Genomic DNA, 25167 nt, shown 5'->3' with positions numbered 1-25167 from the left:
TCAGCCCCCCTACCACAGCCCCTGTGGTGATACTGGCAGTGAATCCACCCAAATGAGTCTGAATACTCTCATGAAGTTGCCCTTAAAGCAGCAGCACAAAGGAGCTGGCAGCTGCAGTGCCCTCCCACTCGGTGCACTTTGTAGGGCAGAGCACACACAAACCACCATCACTTTGCTCCCATTTAGGTCAAGTGCTCACTTAGTGCACAAAACACTGCATCAATTATTGAAGCCACTCTGCAGGAACCCCCAGGTGTGCACGTACCTGGTCTGCTAGCATAAGTACTGTTTTCATGGTAAACCTGCGAGAACAGAAGTTGAAGAGGTCTTCCAGGCTGGGCCCCAGAAGATCCATGACTAGAACATTGTAGTCCTTTTCTTGACCATACCACCTGCAAGAGAGGAAATGATCCAGCGTTATTAGCAGGACTCCTGATGCAGCCCAGGGTACCCTCAGTGCTCTCAGCTGCAAGGGCACGTTGCTGACTAATGTACCATCTTGAAAGCTAATGAGAAATTAATGCTGCTAATATCTTATTTTTCCTGGAAACAAAAGTCTGAGCACAAACCAGAACACACAAGTTGGCAATCTTCCCTGAAGAGAAAACACTACTCCACATCAACAACCAAAATACCAAACACCAGAATGAAAATGCAGCCAAAGCAGCAGTGTCCTTACACTGAGGGGTGTGTACAACCCCTGGACTGAAATTCCTCTGCAGGACACCTTACTCTCATTGCTCTTCCATCATTTCACTCCACAAAACCATCCTGACATGCCTTAGGCTCTGTTTTCAGGTCTGACTTCTCTGCACCAGACCAGAGCAGTTCACTCACATAGTTTTTCATTTATTTCTCAATTTAAAAAATGCCAATCAAGTTCTATTTCCAATTAAGTCAAAATAAAAGCTCCTTATCAGGCTTTTAATATCAGAGAGAAGGTGTCAGAAAAGCAAAAGTAGAAACATAAAATATTAATTGCAGCTATATTGTGATAGTAACCTTTAAGTGCCTAATACATCCATTTTGGACAAAAATAAAGGCTAGTAATGCTGTGAGGACAAGCAGAAGTCCTTCCATGGATGATTTCCTTTCCAATCCATGTTTAACATTTCCATCATAGCCCTGCTTTATTGGGGTGGTATCTCCCCAGCCAAGCCCCTGAGCAGGCCTGGAGTCACCCCTGGACTCCTGCACATCTCAGTGTGAACCTCCACCCTTGAAGGACAGGGCTGGGATATTCTCCTCTCCAGTTCTTCTGCACGTCCCAGATAACCACAGTGAAGTGACAGCTGTGAGTGAAAAACTGTTTTGAAGCTGACAGGACACCTGTTTGATCAGAAGGCTGCAATTCTGCCTTTTCTGAGCTCCTGCTCCTTACATCAAGAACCTACTGCCAGCACTCCAGGGAGAATTTCCTGTAATTTCCCAACAGTGGCACAGACAAGGTGCCCCAAGGATGTGCCTCAGAAGAAGAATATGTAGATTAAAAAAAAAAACCCTCAAGATTCAGCTAAAGCAGCAGTTGGGACTTAAATATCTGTGCAGACACTGTATTTCCACTTTAGGCAATGACTCCAGTACACCAATACATGGCTGTCTGGAAAACAGTTACCACTGATAAAGTCAACAAATTCCTAGGTACTCACAGGATTCCAGGCTTAGCTATAGTAAAATAAAATGTTTACAAAGCCAGAGAGAAAAGATTCTATATTTGGATTTGTTTCAGGAACTACTGGCCTGTACCTTTCCACTGTCTGGATCCTAGGAGAAACCATGCCCCTCATTCCTGCATTGTTATAAATCTGATTAAAGTTATATATGAGCTGTGGCTCACACTCCCTGTTTTACACATCAGTCTAAGACCTTTATTCATTCTCTGCATCAAAATGGGATGCAGAAAATATGGATTTTGAAAGCAATCATTCAAATGAAATGTCAACAGAACAGCTCTGTGAACAACTCCAGGGGTCACAGGTGAAAATGAAACATTATGGTCACCTAAAAAAATGAAATTGGAGCAAATGACCTGCCTAGGTATTGTCCTATGAAATGTAGGTTTGTTGAGAAAAAAAATAGCGAGTAATGGGCTGAAATGAAGAATTCTAAGAAGTAAATCAAGATCTAGGTAAAGTATCATTTTCTTCAAGGGATGGAATTCTAATTGAGATGCTGAGTGTAATTGTTCAGCACAGCAATGGTTCAGTGCTCCAGAGATGCAGTGAAGGGAAAAAGATCAAAGTTCAGCCTTCAGTGGAGCTCAGAAAATGGAGTCCCAGCCTCACAGACAGGGTGAAGCTGATGCAAAGGAAGCCCACCCTGGAAGGAACATTTTAAAAACCTTTTTGTTCCTCCACAGGGATCTGTCTGCAGAGTAAGTGCAGTAATTCAGGATGATTGCACAACCTCTGTTTGCCCTATTTCTATGTATGAACAAGAATTCTCATCTCCTGACCACTCTGCTCTGGTGGAAAGCACATTCAATTCTCCAAGACAAAGAAATTAGGCAGAGCCTCTTAATATTTCATTTTCACATTTACCTGCCTGTAATTCCTCACTGAAGACTGTGACACCTATTCATTTCTGCTGGCAACTGGAACTTCTTCCAAGGTACCAGAGTGTTTTATTTACTTTGCTAACACTCCAAGTAAGTTTTCATTTTCCTTGGAAGATCTCCAGGGAAAATGGGATTAAGAAGTAAAGCAACATCATGTCCACTCAAGGTGTAGGAGCTGCTACTACTGGCAGCTCTGAATGAAAGAACTTCAGGAGTCTTGGCTTTTCTTAGGAAAACTTGGATGTAAAAGCTGATGTTCCAAAAAGAGATCTTCACAAGTTCTTACACTGCATCAGCAGGGAATCTTGGAATTATCTCCTAATGTGAGGGAATGATTCATACAAACCCCTGGGCAACTACTGGGTGGCACTGGCATCTCAGAATACAAGTGTGCCCACGTCTGACAGACCCAAGGACTTCTGTCAGCTCACTTGAAGTCCTTTCCCTCGTGAAGCAACACATCTTAAGTAAGGGAGAGTTTTGGAGAGGAGTAAAAAGTGGGAGCAAGAGACTGAACTACTTGAGAATCATTTTGGGTGGGTAATTACTGTGATTTAATTACATACAATGTATTATTTCAAGAAGAGAAGCTGATTTACCAGAAAAACTTCTCATGATCTTTCTCTAATTGATTCCTAGTGTGCTTTACATCCTTACACAAAACATTAACAGGACAGAATCATGAGGAACAGTGGAGTGTACCCTTGACCAGGCAGTGTCACACAAACATCTGATACAGATGTCACAAACCTCCTTGGGCTTCAAGGTGTGCCCAAGCTCCCAGGCAGGAAAATGCTTCATCACTCTCCCTTCCCTCATCTGTTTAGAGCTATATAATCAAACTATTCCAATTAGTCAGAATACAGTAAAGCTCTTTTATGGAGCTTTCTATCAGAGCATGGTTAAAGGCTAAGCACAGTGACCTGAATTTGACTTCAGTGACTTGTCTGTGTGAAAAACCAGAGTGGACACGTCACCAAGTTTCCAAATCATGTGGTGTGAGAGCCTCGTCTACAACCCCAGCATAAACACAGAGCAGAAATTTTCTAACGACTTGGATTTCACTGTCGGAGCTCTGTGGGAACATCCAAGTCACACCACAGCAGTTTCAGATGTTTAGTTTCTAAATAACACACAATACAGCAGGTATGATGTCAGGTCACATGCCAAGTGGATGTTTACTTGAACACCCATGGGGTGGGTTTTAAATTCTCTTGACTAACCTTGAGACAAGGAAGTGAAATCCTGACGCATATCTAGTACTTGGTGGCAAACACTGCAGTCAGCTCTACCCAAACCCAAAACCCTTCTGCCTTTTCAGAGCTGCATCTTTCAAAAAATCAATGATTTCTATTTCAGCAACTGTGGATTTTGTAAATAATGTCAAGGACAAAAGAAATGTTTGAGGAAATGTTTTTTAATAGCTGGGTTTGTTTTGTTTGCATTTTTTATTTGTTTTACCTAAGCAAACATTTCATTTGGTTATTAATAGTATTTTTTCACATCTTCCTTTGAAAGGGTCAAACAGAACTAGGGAAACCAGCCGAGGAAGGGGGTGAAGGGCTAACAGAATCACACAGAAATTCCAGCCCAGTTTCACACTACTGTGTCACTCACACAATTCCTGTCAATAACCAGCAGTTCCACTACACTGACAATTATAATAATTACAACGAGGTAACAAACCCAGCACAAGTACCCAAAATGTGTCAGAAATAAATAAAAGGATTCAGGAGATTCACATTTAAAAAAAACGAATTCAGATCAAGACGACTCAAATTCCTGAATTAGTAAATGGCAAAGAAACCCCAAATCCCAGAATTCTCAAGACATGGAGGCAATAAAGGCACCTCCCTTTGCCTACAGCTCATACAAAAAACCAGAACATGAGCTCAATATCACAAAAACTGTTCCCACCACCAGACAAACCATGACAAGACCATTTTGTTCCAAGTTAATAAAAGCTCCCCTCAATCAACACCTGCTTTGCCAGGTAACCCATCCTCCACTAAAAGCTTCTGTCAGCTCCATCACTGACTATTCCCACAGGGGCTCTGGCAGCCTGGAATTACACACAGAGCTACAGGAGGCCGTGCCTTTGTCAGACAAAAACATCTCCTGGTGCCTCACTGCAGGGAAGGACAATTTTTCCAACACTGAATATGTGAACTTAAACCTTTACACTTCCAGAAACATGATTCTGAAAAAGAGTGATTCTGACTTCTTTGACATTACATAAACTTTTGCCACTTGCATGAATTATGGTGTGTGACTCTATGATTACTCTGTGTAATCCTATGTAATTAAGTCTCTCAGCACTTGTGTTTGCAAGCAACAAGTGAAAGAGCTCTCCTGACAGAAATGGAGATTGCTAGAAAAACTAAGGTGGATTAAAAAGTTGTTAGAACAAAAATGTAAGGTGAAAAAGCAAGCTGGAAAGAACTTGCTAACAGAATTACCTGAGAGCACCTAATTAGTAAGTTTGACAAGTCAGCAGGCACATGAGGGGGAATATGCAAGTCTGGAAAGCCTCATGGACACAAAGGATTCAGACATCCCACAGAAATCCAAATGGCCCTGATGTGGTGAACACTCTGGAACTGTATTCCAAGCCTGCCAGCCCTAAGTCACTCACACAAAAGTCTCTGAACTGGGCATTAGTCAGATGATGGGACTGAAAACACTGACCTCCCTGTAATTACAGAGCTCTGATAGCCCTGAAAAACACCAGGTTACCCTACCAGGAAAGGGGCAGCTGCTCCTCACAGAACCTGAATTGGGATCACTGCTGCAAGCCCTGGCAGCAGCTCAGGAGAGGAAACCCAAATCCCAACAAGGGCACAAAAGAGACCTCAGGAAAAATGGGAGGATTGTGACCTCTGCAATCATTTACTGCAACAGCTCAGCAGGGCAGCCATGGAGCTATGCAGTTATTGCTTATTACAGGAGGATGGGCATAGGGGAAAGGTTTTCTAACAAAAATCAGGGAAAAAAGAACTGGCAGCTGCCTGCCTGTGGGTACAAGCATTATCTGAGGCACAGAAACTCTCTGGCTCTCTGTGTCCCACAACAAAACCATGAGCACTGCCCTGCTGCCCTAGAAAGTTGTGATGTGGCACCTGATTGATTCAGACCCTTCTGCTCCCATGTTCTCAGCACAGGCATCTCCTGACAATGACAGTGCAGACAAACTGGAAAGGGATTTTGCCTGTAAAAATGCACTGAGTCTCACAGACACTGAAGTAACACACAAGAGAAAGGTAATCCATCAGAGATTCATTTCTAAATTGACACATATTTTATATTTCTGCTTTATCTCCCCTGAAACTGGAAAAGCACTTAACTGCTAAGCAGCTCGGAGTAATATAAATGAACTTCACATAATATGGCATGACTGAAATCCTGAAGTGCAATATTTAGCAGATGTCACCTAACGTTAGTTGCCATGGAGAGCATGAATTAGGCCACCCAAGCACTAAATAAAGCAACAGCCATGAACACCCTACGCTATGGAACTGGCTGCACTCTATAAATAAAATTCTGGATCACTTTTTGTACAGTTCTGAGAGCAATCCACGAAGGATGCCAGCACAACTCAGCCCCCAGCAAGGAGGTGGCTTCATGTGCCCAGGGTGATGCTGCAAACATGCAGCTCCCTGTTCTGCTGAGCTGGTCCACAACCCCACTGGCACCTGGGGGAAGGCAGGAGGGGCAGCTCAGTGAGAACTGAACCATTAATCCACAGCAGGGACAGCCAACAGCACTGAGGAAAAGAATGTTCCAGTGTTATCTCTGCTGATCATTTGTTTCAATCAGGAGTAACACTGACCTCAAACTCCAAAAACTGAGTTAGGGCAGGGAGAAAAAATTCTAACTTTGGTCTCTCTTGGATGCTTTGACAAAATCCACCAAGAGTTTAGACTGGTGGAAAACAGGGAATAAATTTTATTTATATATATTTATTTTCTTAATAAAGGAACCACAGGCATTCATTTAAAAGATTATCTTCCATTTTATTTAGAGGCTTCTGGTTACCTATCAGGTGGTTTTACCCTTCAAAATGCAGACTAACTAATAACAGAAAGTTAATTAATATTAGGACTTATTAACAAAACCTTTTTTTTTTCCTGGAAGGGGAAGAGGGGTTTCATGAGTGCTTTTCTGTTTTTCTCATGGTGGTTTGGGTTTTTTTGGTGGTTGGTTGGGGGTTTACACTGCAGAAAGTTACTGAGAAAACTGTTAAAAATGCAGGTGTTTGACAGGTGTGTTTTTTAAGCATTGCTAACAATGAACATTTCAAGCTCTTAAGGCAAACTTGGTTGTGATAACTGTTGGATTACCAACGTTGACCACATTTTTCCATCACAGGTAGTATTTAATGAAAATATATAAGGGCACATTCTGTTGTTAATAATTATTCAGCAACGTGGCAGTAATCAACCAGAAACACAAATATTGTAGATAATGTTTTTCCAGAAAACTCAACTCAATTGAGAATTTCTCTCTGAATTTCTCAACATCAAAATATTTGCAAGTGCTCAAGTGCCGCATTGAAAAACTCAGAAAAGTGGAGATTGACTTATTCAGTTTGCAAGGAAGCTTTGCAAAAAAAAAAAAAAAAAAACACAAAAAGCCACTCACAAAACACTAAGTCAGTAACTTTTGAATTTACAAATAGCTGATCTTCATCAAGGATACAACCAATAGCTGATGAACACCATAAATGGCAAAAAACTCAAGAGCTGCTGTCCCAGGTAATTTGAATGATTGCTTTTGTGAATAAAGCAGAGTTCCACTGTGGACAAACACCCAAAAACCAAACACACTGTGCTGCATTCCTCCAAGGCAGCAGCAGGAATTGGGGAATAAAGGTGGATAGTCCCAGCTAATAGGATCAGTGCCCAGTTAACAAGATTACAGCTCAAAATGCTTTGTCACTGAAAAAGAGAGGAAAAAAAGCCAAGGGCAGCTGATGAGGGAGAACAATGAGAATGAGCCCAGCAGAATGCTGGGGCCTGGCCACAGTGTCCTAAAGGCACAGCAAACTGTCACAATGTTAAGCTTGGCTCAAGAGCCTTTGGGGAAAAATTGAAGTAATAATTAAGCAAAACTTGAACATCAAGAATAAACATAGCTTAATTTCCTTTTTTTTTTTTGAATATTAACGAAGGTTTTGTGAAACTTTAGGGTAATTTCAGAAACTTTGCTGCTCTTTTAGGGAACAATAAGCAGCAAATTTAAAGACCTAAAGTGGTTTAGAATATTCAGAGAATAAAATTTCCAATTCATTCACGCCAATCTCATTTTTGCTATTTTCTGTACAAACATGTTCTATTGAAGTGGAATTAAACACCAAGGCGCTTTGTTCAACTTCCACAGCAGGTGAAGGCTCACTGTTGGCCCCACAGAAATATTAAACTTTTAACCCCAAAACTGAGAATCTTGCTCATTGTTTCTTGCAATGAGCCAGAAAGTGCCTCAACTCAACCTTAAAGGCTGCAAAATGAATTGCTTGGTTCTAGATAACTTCAGTGACACTCCAGACACATCATCTTGTAATTCTAAATTCTGAAGGCAGAATCAGCTTTGGAACAGGAGCCCCAATGAATGAGCAATCCAGACCTCGTTTATTATCTCAGTTCTGAGTCACAGAACCACAGCAGAGACCACTGGAGTGAGGCAAAGTCACATCATGCCATTGCCAGGAAGTTGATCTTGGCCAGTGCATCACTGAAGTAGGTGAAAAACAGAGCAAAAGTCCATCACTCCCAAATGAGGAACACAAATCCTCGTGTTGATGTGTCCAAGATGTGGACTCAGTTTTATAAAGAATGGCAATGGGGAATTTTTGGCATGATTCCTTCATTTCCTATCAAATTCTTGCACTGCTGCTGTTTAAAGGTGTCACATTACAGAAATTTTACCAAATGTATTGACTTTCCTTCAACTTGATTCACCCTTGTGAATACACTGAGCCAGGAACAGCTTATTTCCATGTGACAGCATATTATTATAACACAATGGTGGCACTGGATTATCAGCCACACATGCAAAGTGACCTAAGTATTGACTTGCATTCAAAGCACCATGGATTCTACTGCTACTAAACACAGAATTTTCATATTTGTCACAGGAACTGCGCTGGTTCCCTGCTCAGCTTCCTCTTAAAAGGAAATAAACCTAAGAATGCTGATTTAGGTTTTTTCAAGCAGCACCAAACCAATACCAGCAGCCCAGAGAAACTCTCAAGGAGCATCTGGCACATAAAAATAGATTCACAATTAATGTCGTTTCTGAAAAGAAAAACAATATTTCCAAAAAAAACACTTTTGTAGAAAAATACTACAAAGATTAATGTTGTGAGAACCTGAAATGACTGACAGCCTTTAGCACAATGAGTCTATGAATCAGTTTGATGAATGTTTCCTCATTTATCCATTCTCAATTTTTTTGGACTTTGTATTATTTTTAGGGGATACATAATACCAAATAGAAGAAAGCTGTAGTCGAAGCCAGAGGCAAGTTTCTCAGCATGCAAAGTATCAGTATTTCACAGGACATTCTAACCAAATACAAGAAATGAAACAGTATCTCAGTGGAAAAGCCAAAAATTTGCAACTTGGCCTCATTATAGCACCACTCACTCATTTACTTTTCAAAAAAGTAGTTCAAGAATGCCTGCTTTTCCAGTTCTGTGATGAAACACCTGATATCTGCTTGCTCTGGCTGTTTTCCCAGTTATCCCTGTTTTAGCATGCAACTATACCATGAAAGCTTTCCAAAATGCAATCCCTATTCTTTCAGTTGTGAAATAAAGGCAGCCACATGTGAGAAAAGAAGGAAACTGTATTCTCAAAGAAAGGCTGCATCTGTTTTCACACCAGCAACTCTGCTGAAGCTGCAAGTATTTAATTCAGGTATGTTGATTGTGTCCCTGCAAAAGGCTGGAGTGAATGGGGACAGATGGCCAGGACAGCACTGTCTCCTCAGCTCACATTCAGGATCAGAGCCAGTTGTGTTTGGGGGGAAGGAGGAGGGAGCTATTAACCTCAGAAATGCAGATTTGTACTAGGCTTTGTCCAAATTAATACAGAATCTGGGCTATGTCATCGTGAGAACTTTAAAACAGACCCTAAATATCACTGTTCATCCTGTACTAAGTCAGGAAGGGTTAAATTAAATGGAATCTACAGTTTGACACAGAACCTAAATTGAAATAGTTTGTGCAGCTCAAGGAACAAAAATCCTTCAGGCCATTGCGTCAAGGGAAAAAAATTACTAACTTTAAAAACAATTATTAACAAAGTTTCAAAAAAAGGAACAACTTGTAAAAAGTCTCCCGGATCAAAATGAAGTTTCATGTAACTCTTTGACACCCAGATTCCGGAGTTGGGCTGTACCCCAGGGTAACACCTCGATAATCCCAGGAGCAGCAACCCCTCCAGGGGTCCCGCACCCGCGATTTTCTGCCAGATCGGGAAATTCTGAAACCCTGCCCGAAGTTTCGGCTGGAATACGAAGCGAGGAGCCGCATAATGAGGAACTGGGAGGGATTAATCCCGAAAGGAAAGGCTGGTGACGCATCTGTTGCGGGCAGCAGAAAGGAGCCGCTGCCATTTCATTCCTGCTCCAGGTTCTCCGCAGTCTCAAGGCTGGCGGCTCATAACTATGAAAGGAAAAAAGGCACAAGCCCGAGCACGTCCCTTGTCCCACCAGGAGAAGGGGGAGGGTTAATCACGTCCAGCCGCCATTTTCTGAGCGGAGCAGGAAGACATGTTGAAAAAAAAAAAAAAAAAAAAAAAAAAAAGAGAGAGAGAGGCAACAAAAGAAAGCAGCCATTTCCATGGACGGCTCCCAACTCTCTGCCTCTCGGAGAAACTGCCTCCTCACACTTTGTTTTAATGGCCATAAGAATTTCTTGCTGGGTGTCTCGCTCTCTATACAGCCAGCAGGCCTGCCAGGGGAACCCTGCGAGTTGGAGAGCTTGGAATGGAGCATTTCCCCTTCATCACCCCCAGTCCTGCATGGATAAATTTCTTTCTACCCTGCCTCACACTACAAAGTATAAAAACCTGCCAATACATAGTAATAAGCACGACAAAAAAAAGTGATGCCAAGCACACAGAAAGGCCACTGGCACACACGGCTGATTCCTACCGTATATGTGGGATGCCAACTCCTCCCTGCAGGATCTTGTACAGTTTGCTTTCATAGAGCAGCTGGGGGTGCCGAGCCTTCTGAGACTCCAACTTCACAGCAACTTCCTGCAGTGAGAGGGAACAAGGAGTCAGGGCACAGCGTCCACCGGGCTTTGAGGGACACAGCACTTCCACATCCCCCACACACCCCCGGTGCCAACGCTCTCGGGTATATATTTATTTATTTCCCAGCTCGACGTGCTGCTGCATTTTGTGGCGTCTTCCGAGAAAATCCACATCGCGGTGATTTGTACATAAATCTCCATCCCGGGTCATGCATTTGAGCTATAGAGATGTGGAGTCTTCAGAAGCACTTAAGTGAGGAAGAACATACGTGGGTGTTTCTTCTTTACAGCTCAGAGCCGTGAGGGGGAGGAAGAAAAGAAAAAAAAACCCCAAAGGAAAAGCTGGAAAACAGGGGGATCTTCTTTGTTTCTATTAGTGTTGATGAAACGAGATACAAAGTGTTCCCCAGCTGAGGCAGAGGAGGAGATGAATGGCGGCCGAGGGACGACGACTTTGGCCGCTCACAAAACACAAATACCTTTAAATACCTTTTCCCACAATGGTTTTCGCCTCTTTCCTCCTCTCCCAAGTGCTGGGTGGGGGAGCCCGCGACCGCAGGGCTCCGCTGTGGAAGGGGCACCGAGGAAGACGCTCGGTGGGGAGGGGGGGATGAAGACCCTCGGGGGAAAGGGGGAGAATGAAGCCCCTCGTCGAGAGGAAAGAAGGGAAAAGGAGACCCTCGGGGGAAGGAAAATCCCACCCCGGGGACACGGAGGGCACCGCCGGGGGCAGGCGGGGCTCGGAGCGGCGACGGCTGGTGCCCGGCTCCCCCCGCGGAGCTCAGGCGGCAGTGCGAGCGGCCCTTACCTCCCCGTTGGTGATGTTGATCGCCAAATAGATGTCCCCGAAGGAGCCCGAGCCGATCTTCCGCACCAGCTTGTATTTGCCTCCGACAATGAACTCGGCCTTGGAGCCGCTGCTGCTCGCCATGGCGAGGGACGGCTCTCGGGCCCTCCCGGCCGGCTCGGCGGGACAACGAGGGCTCTACGGCCGCCCCCGGGGAGCGGAAAGGGGCCGGAGGGGGGAGAGCGGCGCAGCCAAGGACGGTCCCCGCGCTCAGCTCCAGCCGGGGCCCTCGGGCGGGCGCCCCCCCCCCTGCACGGCTCTGCGCCGCTGCCCGGCTCTCGGCGCGCTCCAGAAACAGGAGAAGCGGCCCCCGAGGTGCTTGTGCGAGCAGGGAGGGGAAAGGGGGGGGGGGACTCGCGGGGTCGCGGCGGCCGCCGGCCGCTCACTCGGCCGCCGCCGCCATCTTGTGCCTGATCCGCCGCCGCCGACACAAAATGCCCCCGGCGCGCGGCCGCCGCTTCTTCACCGCGCGGGGCGCGCTGGGAGCGGGGCGGGCCGCTGCCTCCATGGCCACGCCCCCTCGCGACGCTGCGCCAATCACCACCATCGCTCCACGCCCCGCCCACCAGCCAGAGGCTGTGATTGGGTGCTCTGCGGATGCGCGCACGCGTACAGCGCCGCTCCGCCAGTCCGGGCGGAAGAGGGCGGGGAAAACGGACGTGCCCTCACTCTCTCTTAAAGGGGCAGGCGCCGCAGCGGGCGGGGGGTGGTTGGGGGCTTCTTTGCGGTTTTCCCGGTCCCACACAGCCCCTGAGGCACGGCGAGTCCGCGACAGGGACAGGGGATGGAGTTGGGTCAGCCAGCACTGAAATGCTACCCCGCATATCGCGCTGTTGCCAGGCTCTTCTCAAAGGCCAGGCCCCAGCCTGTGTGTATGATAACAGGCTGGTTCATGGATAAGTAAATACACAACAACTTCGTTCCGTGGCGGTGTTTAGGAAAGGCTGGTTGGGGCACTCAGTGCTTTGGTCTGGGTCACGAGGTGGGGATGGGTCACAGGTGGGACTCAGTGATCTGGCAGGTCTTCTCAAACCCCAACCATCCTGTCATGTTGAGATTCTTGCCATGACTGTGGCAAAGCCCTGGAACAGCTGCCGGGGCTGCTGTGGAGCCTCTCACTCTGGAGATCCGAAAAGCACCTGGACACATCCCTGTGCCCCCTCTTCCTGACCAGCTGCAGAGGTCTCTTCCAACCCCAACAAACCTGTGATTCTGTGAAATCCACAACCTCCTTTTCCCAGTACCTATGGGGGGATCCTGGAGCTGAGCTGTTCCTGTGCAAACACACCATGCTCCATCACCCTTCCCTGCTCCTCAGATCACCCTCAGCCCCTCAAACCATGTTCCATCACCCTTCCCTGCACCATCAGCCCCTCAAACCACGCTCCATCACCCTTCCCTTCTCCTCATCCCCTCACACCGTGCTCCACCACCCTTCCCTGCCCCTCATCCCCTCACACCGTGCTCCACCACCCTTCCCTGCTCCTCATGTCCCCCTCAGCCCCCACCCTGGCCTGTGCCGTGCCCAGCAGTGCAGCTCCTGGGTGATCACTGCAGGTGAGGAGCCAGGATCAGCCCGTGACACCGTGACAAGGACACAGCCAGCAGAACCACCCGTGACACCACATCCCCTGTCCCTGCAGTCTCCACCTTCACGTGGCCCCCAGAGCCGGCTCTCTGCTGGCCAGGGTCACCGTGACCCAGCAGCTCGTGCTCCAGGGGCTGATCCTGGCTGTCTGTCACAAGTGACATCTCCTGCCTTGCCCCCTCGCTCTCTCTGTGAGTTTTCCCTCTGCAGGAACACCAAACTGTGAATTCCCGGTGACTCATCGTCACTCGCTGTCACAGCGGCGTCTTCTGCCGTGCAGGGCTGCATTTGGGAAATGATTCAGTCTGCAGGAGAGAGAAAGCTCCTCCAGTAATGTAGCTCATGGAAGTAGAAGGAAAGCCTACTCAGGGTGTCTGCTTTGGAGGCAGGCAGGCAGGCAGAAACTGCTTCCAAGCATGCCTGGTGCACCCAAAGTCATGGAAATAATAAAATTACGGATTTTAAAACCTGTCTATGCATGGATTTTTTTTTTTTAATAGCTGACTGCTTTGGAGAAAAGTGAGATTGAGAAGTCCAGGTTAGGACATGTCAGTAGGATATGAAGGTGGAGGAGTTCTCTCGAAGAACAGCATCCACACGGTGGAAGAAGCTCTTCTTGAACTCACCATGTTGCTTTCTAGCTTGGTAAAAACACTTTCTGCCTGCACAAGTGCAAAAGAGCCCTGGATTGTGTCCATCTGGCTGTGAGGCAGGAAGGGAAATCTGTGATTTTCCTGAGTTTCTTCCTGTGGTGGACTGAGTGAGCTCCAGATGACTCCACAGTGAGAGACCGGCAGGATTGGAGAGGGAGGATTGGCACTCAGCAATGCCCTGCATGGCAAATATCATCTCCAAGTTCCCCTTGTGTTTCAGGGGGCTTAAATCCAAGGTTTTACTACAGCTCTCTCCGCGTCTCTGATGAAAAAAAAATTGAAATGCAAATGACTCAAAATCAGCCAGATGCACCAGAAGGAAAAAACGATGCTCCGAGAACGAGCTGGCCTCCAACTCATTCCCACCTCGGCTCTGTCAGGGAGCATTTGTGCAGGCAAGAATATCCACACTCTTGTCACTCACAGGGATTGTGGATCTCGTGTGGGGGATCTGGGATGCATCACACGCTCCTTCAGGGGGCTGGAGCTCCAAGGGCAAATGAGGTATCTGAGAACATCTCAGCCATTGCCGCAAGCACAGCCCCGTGTCCTCAGGTGCCCCCTGTGATTACTGACAGCTCAGGGCTGATGTGCCTCTGTCGCCCTTCGGGGTTGTGCTTAATGGCTGCTCTGAGTGGGATCTGGGCAGCTGCGAGGCGTTTGGCTTGAGTCACGTATGCTTGGAGGAGCTGGAAAAACAGGTCTGGAGCTCCTGGGCCAGGAGAGAGCCCCACGCCTGGGTGTGCAGGAGAGCAGGATCCGCTGGGCTAGGCAATGCTGCCACCTCCTGCCTGCCGGGGACAGCTCGGTGTCCTGGGGACAGCCCTGTGTCCTGTGATAGCTCCTTGTCCAGGGGACAGCTCCTTGTCCAGGGGACAGCCCTGTGTCCTGTGATAGCTCCTTGTCCAGGGGACAGCTCCTTGTCCAGGGGACAGCCCTGTGTCCTGTGATAGCTCCCTGTCCAGGGGACAGCTCCTTGTCCAGGGGGTATCTCCATGTCCAGACACTGGATTTAAAATTCCAATTAAATAGCACTAAAAATATCAGTTGGAAAGGGAGTTTCAGGCTGAGCTGACCCCAGGTCTCACCGCTGCTCATAATCAGGGTGGTTTCTCTTTTTCAGCCTCTTTCCCTCCTACTCACCTTCTCACTGCCCAGCTCTCCATGGTCAGCTCAGCTCTCCAAACCTACAGAAAATTTTCCAAAAGGTTTCTCCCGGTGCTTTCTCTGGGTTAATGTTCTGCCAGGCTGGTGACCCTGATGGAGCTCCAGTTGAGACTGCAAGGCTTGTCTCAACTTGGCAGTGACATGGCAGAACAACAGACAGGAGATGTCAGCAGGAAAAGTGAAGGAACATCTCCCACTGCCTGAAAAGGAGCTTGAAGACACCAGGGAAGAGCAGGAGAATCCATGAATTCCCAACCTCCTGTCCATTATTATTTTTCATATCTTTCAGGGCCACTGAGACAATGAAAACCTCTTTGTATCTGCATCACTTGGGGGAGTGAAAGGAATAAATCCTCTCTCTGCCCTTTCCAAAAGGCAGGCCAGAAGTCCTGCAGTATGACCAAGGTCCAGACTGAGCAGCCCTCATCTCCAGCCTGAGCTCTGATCTGCTCTCTGAAGTGCTTGTTGTCTCACAGAGATGGAGAACCCAAGACAATTTTACCCCATTTTCCCTGTAAGGGAGCAAAACCCAGGTGGGGACAAAGCCAAGTGACACCAATGGGTGTCCCTGAGCCTGGGCTGCCCAAATCACCTCAGAATCCCTTTGTTCTTTGCCAGGAGGAGCATGTGAGCCTCTGGCACCACTGAGGCTGTGTGTCCAGCCAGATCTGGTCCCAGGTGTGCAGTGCCAGCAGGTCCTGGCCTGGGACACCTCTGTGCTCTGGCATCTGCCCTCACCTCACACCAGCAGCGTGTGCCCCTGACAGGGACCTCTGCCCTCCCTCCTGAGCCCCTGCCTCCAGCCTGGAGTGCCCTCAGCTCATCCTCCACGCTGCCATTGTTAGCAGAGCTTGTGGTGTTTGAGAAAGGGGCTGGAGAGGAGCAGCTTGTGCCAGCAGGACCCAAACCAGGCTTGCTCTGAGCCCCTGTGTGAGGCTGCTCACCTTGGACACTCCTGCCAAGGACAGGGGACACTGCCAAACCCTCCTGTCCCCCAGATGGCACTGCCAAACCCTCCTGTCCCCCAGGTGGCACTGCCAAAACCTCCTGTCCCCCAGATGGCACTGCCAAACCCTCCTGTCCCTCAGGTGCCACTGCCAAACCCTCCTGTCCCTCAGGTGGCACTGCCAAACCCTCCTGTCCCTCAGGTGGCTCTGCCAAACCCTCCTGTCCCTCAGGTGGCACTGCCAAACCCTCCTGTCCCTCAGGTGGCTCTGCCAAACCCTCCTGTCCCTCAGGTGGCTCTGCCAAACCCTCCTGTCCCTCGGGTGGCTCTGCCAAACCCTCCTGTCCCTCAGGTGCCACTGCCAAACCCTCCTGTCCCTCGGGTGGCTCTGCCAAACCCTCCTGTCCCTCAGATGGCTCTGCCAAACCCTCCTGTCCCTCAGGTGGCTCTGCCAAACCCTCCTGTCCCTCAGATGGCTCTGCCAAACCCTCCTGTCCCTCAGGTGGCTCTGCCATACCCTCCTGTCCCTCGGGTGGCTCTGCCATACCCTCCTGTCCCTCAGGTGCCACTGCCAAACCCTCCTGTCCCTCAGGTGCCACTGCCATACCCTCCTGTCCCTCAGATGGCTCTGCCATACCCTCCTGTCCCTCAGGGGGCTCCTGCAGAGCAGGGTGACGTGGGGCTCCCCAGGACATTGCAGCGTGGCAGGAGGGATCCTGTCCCTCCACATTCCACGGGCACTGTCCTGCCTGACCCCCACCCGTGCCAAAGGGGTGCTGCTGGCCACCCGTGCCAGAGCCACTTGTCCCTGCCCTCCCCTGCACTGGCACAGGGCCGTGGGGAGCCAGCCCAGGGAGCTGCTCCAGGTTGAAAATAACTCCGTTTTTCCAGAACAGTCTGACACTGGCAGGCTTTGCCAGGCTGGATCTCAGTGCAAAGCTTCACTGCCAGTGCTGGCACGAGGCAAGAGGCACCATTATTTTTGGCAAGGGCGCCTGCTTTAAGTGTTTGCACGCAACCCTCAGAAAGTTGTCAGCCCCTGTGCAGTTACAGCCAGCACAGGAGATGCCTTTTTGCCTCAGCAGGGATGTGAGCAGCCATGAAATGATGGGATTTCATTCCCAGGAGAAGGCAGCAGGGACAAGGCTGGGCCAAGGCTCCCCCGCTAATGCCAAACCTTTGTATTTGACCTCATCGTGTCTCCAGGCAGGTCCCAGCACCCACAGCCATCGTGCTTTGCTCAGCCTCCTGCAGGGAAAGGACACAGCAGGCCCTGGAGATGGGAATGGCTTTGGGACAGAGCTGGAGCAGGAGGGACAGTGGCACAAATCTCATTCTTGCAGTGCTTGGGTTGAACCAAAGGTGTTTGTGTCCAGCAGCCAACAGCGCCACTTCCAAGCCTGTAAGAAGTTAGAGGGGAATTCTGCAGCCTGAGACATTCTTGGCTGTTTGGAGAGAGGATTGTTGGGTTTTTTTAAGTACTGGAGGAAAAGGGGGATTTTCAAGTAATTTGGATGATTCATAGGAATGTTGTTAGTGCACAGCTGAAGCTCCACCAATGAACTTGTTCCCTGGAAGACTTTTCTGCAGAGTGTGTGGAGCTGAGGCCCAAAGTTTCCAGTGATGTCAGGGCTGAAATTGCTTTGAGTGCTTGAGAGGATGCACTGGGAGGTGAGGAAAGAGAGTCTGAAGGAGTCATGGGCCCAAAAAGATGTAAATGGCAGCACAGCTGATTCACTGCATGTCAAGTGCTGTGGAGAAGTCTTCAGCAGCAGCTTCTCTGGTGCTCTTGAATTAATTACCCTGCTGGTGTGCAGAGTTCTGGTACTCGGCAGCCAAGGCACATTTCCTCTGTGGCTGCTTAAATCAGTCAGGTTCAAATCACTGAGGTGAGTCTGCTCTAACACAAAATAATTCAGCTGCTGCATGACAGCTGATACACCTGGGAGTAAATCATCCTCCTAAGTGCAATTTCTTGAACCATTTTAGGGAACATGGGTTTTGGGTTTTATACGTGTCGTGTGCTGCGGTTTAGGATGCTGGGGAGGATAAGAGGAACAGAAGCAGCTGGTGCAGTGCTGAGCTGGTCCCATGCAGGCTCTGGCTGTGCTTGCTGGACATTGCTGCTCTCCAGTGGCAGGAGCCGGCTGAGCACAGTGTCCCTATCACCTCTTTTTGGGGTGCTCTGGATCTCTTTACACATTGGGGGAGAAATTAGATGGAGCAGGAGCAGAGGCTGAGTTCCCCTGTCAGGCCATTACAGTCCCTTCCCTCTTTTCTAAAGCAAATTCCTTCCTGCCTGAACATCTTCCCTACTCAATGGGCGAGCTTTTCAGGTCATTCAAAAGCTGATGCTTGCTGCGATTAAAAAAAGCCCAACAATGAGCTGAGAAATGCTGTTTGATTATGCCTGAATTTTTTTTCTCTCCCCTCCTCCAAAGATCATCACGAGCTCCCGGTTCATTTGCGTTTGGGAAGAGCACAGGGTGGAAAGTGCCAGATAAGGGGAAAGGCTCATCACACGTTATTGTCAGCAACTGGAAATGTCACTAATGGATCCATCAGCCCCTTGGTGCACAAGGCCCTGCCCCAAACCCCCTGGAGCAGCAGGCAGGGCAGGTGGGTCCTTCAGGGAGCAGAAGGAGCAGATGAAGAGGGAATGGGCTGTCCCGCCTGGATGCTCTTGGGAACCAGCTCTGTCAAGGGCTCCTTCACTGCTGGGCCCTCAGCGAATTCCAGCACTAACAAGCAGCAGCTCAGCACAGAGCAGGGCCATGGTTTGCAGTCTTGCCCGTGTTGGACACTCCAGCCCGTATTTAGCACCCCAGGAGTGGCTCTGTGGGCTCTCATGATGGGGACACCCAGCTTCAGCCCCAGAGCTGGGTCAGGGCTCTGTGTGTGACACAAGGCAGCTTTGGGCTGAGCTGCTGCTCAGAGGGACAGCCCTGGGGAGCAGCTGGGTGCCTTGAAGAGCAGGGTGCTCCACAAACACCCAAAATGCAAAAGTGGGAGCAGCAGGGCCAAGGATGTACCTCCCTCCTGCTCTGCACCGACTGCAGCTCAGCACACACAGCACAGGCTCCTGCACCATCCCTGCTGATGGGGAGCACAGCCTGGCAGGGACTGCTCCCTGCTGCAGAGCTGGAGGGACCAGATTTGGCTGCAGAGTGGCTTCATGGTGGGAGCACAGCTCTGCTGTCACTGCCTGTGCCTGCTCTCCTTGGCACTGAAAATACAGACAGAATTACTTGTCACCGCATGAGCTCTCATGCTCCTTCCTGAGCAGCTCCTGTGGGTCTGTGAGGTGGTGGCTGATGCCTGGCACAGAAATGTCACCCAGCCAGGACACTCACCCCCATTACAATGCTGCTGGCCCAGTGCAAACCCCACTGGGGAGATCCTGGGGAGCAGATCAAAATCTCGTGTGACTCAGGCCCAGGACTCAGCAGGATCCTGAGTGAGGCAATGCCCATGCTGTCCCAAGGAGTGACCCTTTCTCCAGAGGGACACAGAGTGCCCTGTGTCCCCAGCATGTGTGGTGACTGAACAATGTCCCCGCACAGCAAGCCCCATGTTCCTGGGCTGGTGCTCCCAGGAGTGGGATCCCACCTGCCTTCTCTTGGGGAGATTTTTCACTTTGAAACTTCTCAAGAAAATTCAGACGTGTGGGACTTGCCTCCCCTCTGCAGAGAGACAAAAAAGCCTCAGTCCAGAAGGGAAGGAAGGAGTGCTCAGTGCTCACACAAGGTGACCAAGCCTTGGGGTGCAGCAGGCATTCCCTGGGGAGGATGTGGTGTGCCATGTTCCCAGCAGCTCCTGATCTCTGCTTCCATCTCAGGACAGCACGTCAGAGCCACGGGACACCTCACCCCTGCTTGGGCTCTGGCTGTGGCCCACAGCAGATGTTTGCAGTGTTCTTGCCCCAAGAACACCCCCTGAGCTCCCCCCAGACCTCCAGCCTTGAGGAAGAGGTGGTTGTTCTTTGTCTTTCAATAACCCAAAGGATTTTTCTTCCATGAATTCATCCAGTTCCTGTTTAAGGGCTTTGCATCTGTCACATCCTGTGGTGGGGAGCTCCATGCTCTAACTGTACATTGCACTTCCTTTTCCTCACCCCAAACTTCCCTGCAGGTAGTTTCGTTTGGAGCCTGCACTCCTGCAGGGGCAGGGCTGTGAGTAATCCCCCTCCCTGCCCTCACACGCCTCGCAGGGCAGGGCAGAGCTGCATCACAGCCTTTCCTCATGCAGAGGCTGCTGCAGGGCTTGGGGCATCCCTGCCTCCTGTCTGAGCCTCTCGCACACCCCTCTGGAGAAAGGCAGCGGGGAGAGCTGCAGGCAGCATCCCCAGCGTGGGCTCATCCCCAGCTCACACCCTGCCAGTGATTCCTTCCCATCCTCTGCTTCTTCCCTGCTCATTTCCAAGTCAATTCTCTGCTTTCTCTGCTCCAGGCGTTTTGGAAGCATCATTTAGCAGGACCCCCAGGATTGCCTTGCTGGGAGGAGATGCACCAGTCGGAGTCTATCACTGGGCTAGGACTGGTTTTTATGTGTTTTCCCTGCCCTTTCCCGAGTTCCCTTGGCTGTCCCCTGCTCAGGGACATGGACCAGCAGCTCCAAAGAGCTCAGTGCTGGTGCCAAACACGCTCACTCTGCTGGCCCTGCCCTTTTCCAGAGAATTTGTGGACACACTCAATGGCTCCCCACAGGTAACATCCCCGAGCTGTGAAAACAAACTCTTTATTGCAGCCCTTCCTTTCGTGCCTGTACCAACTGCTCTGCCTGCAGGTTTTTCCTCTGTCCCTCCCCTGTCCCTGAGGGCTCTGCTGGATCTCACAGCCCAGGTTTCCTTCCCCATCCCTGCAGGATGGCCCCGATCCCCCTCGGCCCAGCACGGCCTGGGGAGGAGCTGGGGCTGGGCTGGTGACTCAGGGTGGCTGCAGGAGCTGGGATCTCATTAATAATGGAGACTCATTAATAATGGACACGTCCCTCTGACTCTGCAGCCACCCTGTGGCTGGAGGGAGGAGGTGAAGCAATGGCTGCTGGCACGCAGGGAGCAGAAGCAGTGGATGAGCAGAGGAACCTTGGGCAGGCACTGCCACTCTGGCAGGAAGCTCCACACAGCCTGAGCTGGGCTAACCCCACAGGTATGGGGCATTCTGAGCTGTACCCGGCACCAGGCTGAGCTGGCAGACCTCAGTGCCACCACAGCTGGGGTTCCTGGCTGTCATTTCATGTTCCACGGCATGAGCTGATGCTGGGGTTTGTTCCCAACCAACTCCTCCCCAGTAAAACGTCCTCCCTGTCTGATGTGACGTGGTGGAGAGGAGGACGTGTGGGCAACACCACGAGCTGCCCTGCAGCCCCTCTGCTGCTGCTGCTGCTGAGGCTCCAGGGACCTCTGGAGCTTCCCTGACGCCTCCACCACTTTCCATCCCTTCTGGCTTTGTGCAGCCACATCTCCCCGTGTTCTCAGCCTTGGCACCCACACCAGTCCCAGCTCTCTGAAGCCTCTGGTGATTCTTTCTCCCAAAATGAAGGGGGACCCAGGCATTAGGCTGTTCTCATGAAAAGGTTCTGGGTTGTGATCTTCCCCAGGCTGTAGCACAAAGCTCAAGGCTGCCCTCCTTCCCAGCGGAGCCTGGAGCTGGTGAGCTGCCAGGCCTTTGCTTTAGGTGTCCCCGCTGTGCTGTGAGCCCCAGCCGAGCCCCCTGGGCTGGGTTTGTGCCCTCAGCAGTGAAACAACACCCAGTGGCTCTCCCAAGGGGCACCTGGTACACCTGCCTGTGGCAGAGACACGAGCCCTGTCATGGCACAGCCGTTCCTGGGTGCACCAGTGGGCAAAGGGATGGGGAAGCTGCTCAGGGACTGGCTCAGCACTTGAGGGGGCTCTCACCTCCCTGGCACCCCTCCTTTCTCCCTGAAGCAAGAGAAGTCAGCTCCTGCAGCTCCTCCTGTGCAGGCAGCAGCTGCTGCTGTGACTCCAGAACAGCCACTCCTGCAGGAATTTGCCTGGAGGAGCTGGTGGGGCTCCAGAGGTGTCTGATCCCAAAGCAGAAGGTGACTCCCATGGGGATGTGCCTCCCTTTGGCTTCTCGCTGCCTCACCTTGCTCAGGAGAGCGGCAGCACCCGGGGGTGGCTGTGGGCAGGGAGTGCCCATGGGCAGGGGGTGCCCAGGGTGCCCGGCTGTGTGGGTGCCCATGGGGAGGAGGAGGAGGAGGAGGAGGAGGAACTCACGTGGAGTTCCAGCTCCATGGGTGGGTGGTTGTGATGACGTGGCTGGAGCAGAAATCCTACAAAGTCAGGCAGGGAGGAGATCAGTATTGGATCCGTGCAAATGAGTAATCAGCAGAAACCACCAGAATTTTCTGAGCTTTTCTTACTTTTCTCATGTCTTGTTACTCCTTGCTGCAGGCAGGAGGGCGGGGTGCCTGTGGGATGCTTTGGGCGAGGAGTGCTGCTGCTCCAATGTGTGGGTGGCCCTGTGTGGGGCTGGGCTGGCCTGGACACATCTGTCCTTCCTGCCAGAGCTGCAGAATGCTGCAGAACCTTCCATCTCTGCATGCACTCCAGGCCAGGGACTGTGCACACTTCTACGTTCTCCACTGGTCCTGAGAGAGCTGTCAGGGCAGAAATATGAACATCTCAGTGCCCTCATACCAGCCTCTGGCTTTCTCCTTGAGCTGCTATCAGCACCAGCTGGCTCAGCTGGCTACAGGGATTGGTGACAAGTGGGTGAAAGGCCCAGAGCCACCAGCCCTGGGAGACAAATGGAGATCTTGGTGTGGGAAAGCCAGGCAGGGCAGCAGAGGGGAGAGGGAAGGACCACAGAGACTGGTGGACATGGAGCTCCAACCACAAGAACATGGATCCAGGAGGATCCATACTGTGGCCTCAGAGAGGCCCAGAGGGGCTGAAGCCTCCTCCATGAAGGAGACCTCTGCAAGGCCATAAATAACCCTCTTGGGAATAAAGAGCTGACTCTTCACTTATTCTGCCTAGATCAAATCATCTCTGCTTATTTTTGCTCTGCCTCGTGGTGCAGGCACGGGCTGGAGCCTGCAGCTCCACACAGAGCCTGGAGCTGACTCCATTTCCCCAGCCTGGGAGCGCCTGAAGGGATTATCCTGAGCAGGGGGCACAGCCCTCCCTCCCTTCTGAGCACATTATCTGGGGAGGGAAGGAGGAAGAGGAAGCAATGACATCCCTGTGGCTTTTCAGGAGTGCTCGTGCTGGTGGCAAGCTCAGCAGAATGAAAACCTTTAATTTCACAGGCTTCTCCCTCCTTTCCAGCGGCTGGAGCTGCACACACAGCACACACAGCAGGGCTGCAGGCAAAGTCCACTTCCAGCCCTGCCTCCCTGTGTGGGAGGAAGCTCTGTGATTAGGACGCACCTGGGAGCACATTCTTGAGCTGCTGTTTTTCTCCCTGTGTTTTCCTTTCCATCCTGTGGTCACCAGGTCCTTTCTAGACAGGAAAGAAATCCCAAGAACAGCAAGAATGGAAGAGATTGAATTGAGGAAATGTAACTTTCCTGTACCAACCTGCTGCTGGGGGAGGAACCCCCACCTGCTGGTATTGGGCAGAGCCTGAGCTGTGGTGCTTTGCGTGGCTGGAAGCTGTGCTTGTTTCCTGAGCAAGCCCTGTGTAACTCCAAGCTTGTCTGGAGTGTTCCCAGAGAGCCCCCTGATGGCTTTAGCTTCCATCCCCATATCCTGAGCCTTGATGTTTGGAGGAGCCGGGAAAAGGCAAAGCAGCAAAAAGGCTTTGCAGGAGCCAGCAAGCTCAGGGTGAGATGTAGGGTGGAAATAGCCCCATTCCAGGATGAGTGATGCCTTCTGCCTGGATGTTCCTGCCTCACATCCAGCTCCCTGTTCCCAAGGCTTTCACCACGTCCTGTTTGGAGCCAGAGCACAGAACCATTACCAGGTGCTGCTCCAGCCCCTGCTGAGGCTGTGCTCATCGCACAGGAGAGTCCCAGGGATCGCGTCCCACCAGCCTCACGGGGTTGGGTTTTTCCTTAAATACTGCCAGAGCAGGGCTGGCACAGACTCTGCAGGGGCAGTGGGTCTGGAGAGGGCTGGGCAATGCTCTCCCGCAGGGGCAGTGGGTCTGGAGAGGGCTGGGCAATGCTCTCCCACAGGGGCAGTGGGTATGGAGAGGGCTCCAGGGGCTCTGGAGAGGGCTGGGCAATGCTGTCCTGCAGGGGCCGTAGGTCTGGAGAGGGCTGGGCAATGCTCTCCTGCAGGGGCAGTGGGTCTGGAGAGGGCTGGGCAATGCTCTCCCGCAGGGGCAGTGGGTCTGGAGAGGGCTGGGCAATGCTCTCCCACAGGGGCAGTGGGTATGGAAAGGGCTCCAGGGGCTCTGGAGAGGGCTGGGCAATGCCCTCCCGCAGGGGCAGTGGGTATGGAGAGGGCTCCAGGGGCTCTGCAGAGGGCTGGGCAATGCTCTCCTGCAGGGGCAGTGGGTATGGAGAGGGCTCCAGGGGCTCTGGAGAGGGCTGGGCAATGCTCTCCCGCAGGGGCAGTGGGTATGGAAAGGGCTCCAGTGGCTCTGGAGAGGGCTGGGCAATGCTCTCCCGCAGGGGCAGTGGGTATGGAAAGGGCTCCAGTGGCTCTGGAGAGGGCCGGGCAGTGCTGTGGAGGTGGCTCGCCCTGCTCTGTCAGAAGCAGTTTTGCAATGAGCTTGCACACAGCTGGCACTGCTGCAGGAGAAGCCCTGCAGGGTCCCACAGGACACCCCACTCCCTGCCCAGCTCGCCCGGTTTGCGTTGGCAGGGTGGGAGCCCACCCGGCTGGGTGCCAAGGGACAGCCCACCCTGCTGGGACACTTCAGCTTGGCTTCCCCTGCCCACAGCCCCGGCACACAAACACTGGTGCTCGACCGGCCGGCGCCTGCTTGTTTTCCCGGTGTAAGGAGAGTCGGGCCGGGGCAGGCAGCCCGCTGCCCTCCTCCTGGGGAGCCCTGGAGCGGTGCCAGCGCTGTCCGTGTCACACAGCGCTGTCCCTGTCACACAGCCCTGTCACTGTCACACAGCGCTGTCCCTGTCACACGGCGCTGTCCGTGTCACACAGCCCTGTCCCTGTCACACGGCGCTGTCACTGTCACACAGCGCTATCCCTGTCAGTCACACAGCCCTGTCCG

The 25167-nt window shown here is 51.1% G+C and overlaps 1 protein-coding gene across 4 annotated transcripts in view; it reads right to left on the bottom strand.

Annotated features, from left to right (window-relative positions):
• The window catches only part of CSNK1A1 (casein kinase 1 alpha 1), a 32018-nt gene extending 19927 nt beyond the window's left edge, over window positions 1–12091 (bottom strand). For 3 of the 4 annotated variants that reach the window (XM_058034530.1, XM_058034533.1, XM_058034531.1), the window contains exons 1-3: window positions 11629–12091; window positions 10715–10821; window positions 266–392 (exon numbers count right to left, since the gene is read on the bottom strand). In XM_058034530.1, coding sequence (XP_057890513.1) covers window positions 266–392; window positions 10715–10821; window positions 11629–11751 — 357 coding nt within the window. In that variant the 5' untranslated portion in view covers window positions 11752–12091. The remainder of the gene's footprint in view (window positions 1–265; window positions 393–10714; window positions 10822–11628) is intronic. The other variant, XM_058034534.1, reaches the window with a different exon arrangement.
• Window positions 12092–25167: the final 13076 nt, after the last annotated feature.

This window comes from Melospiza georgiana, chromosome 15 (genome assembly GCF_028018845.1).
Source record: "Melospiza georgiana isolate bMelGeo1 chromosome 15, bMelGeo1.pri, whole genome shotgun sequence".
NCBI classification, from domain to species: Eukaryota; Metazoa; Chordata; class Aves; order Passeriformes; family Passerellidae; genus Melospiza; species Melospiza georgiana.
Note: the sequence above shows the minus strand (reverse complement) of the source record. Positions and strands in the feature narration are given on the sequence as shown.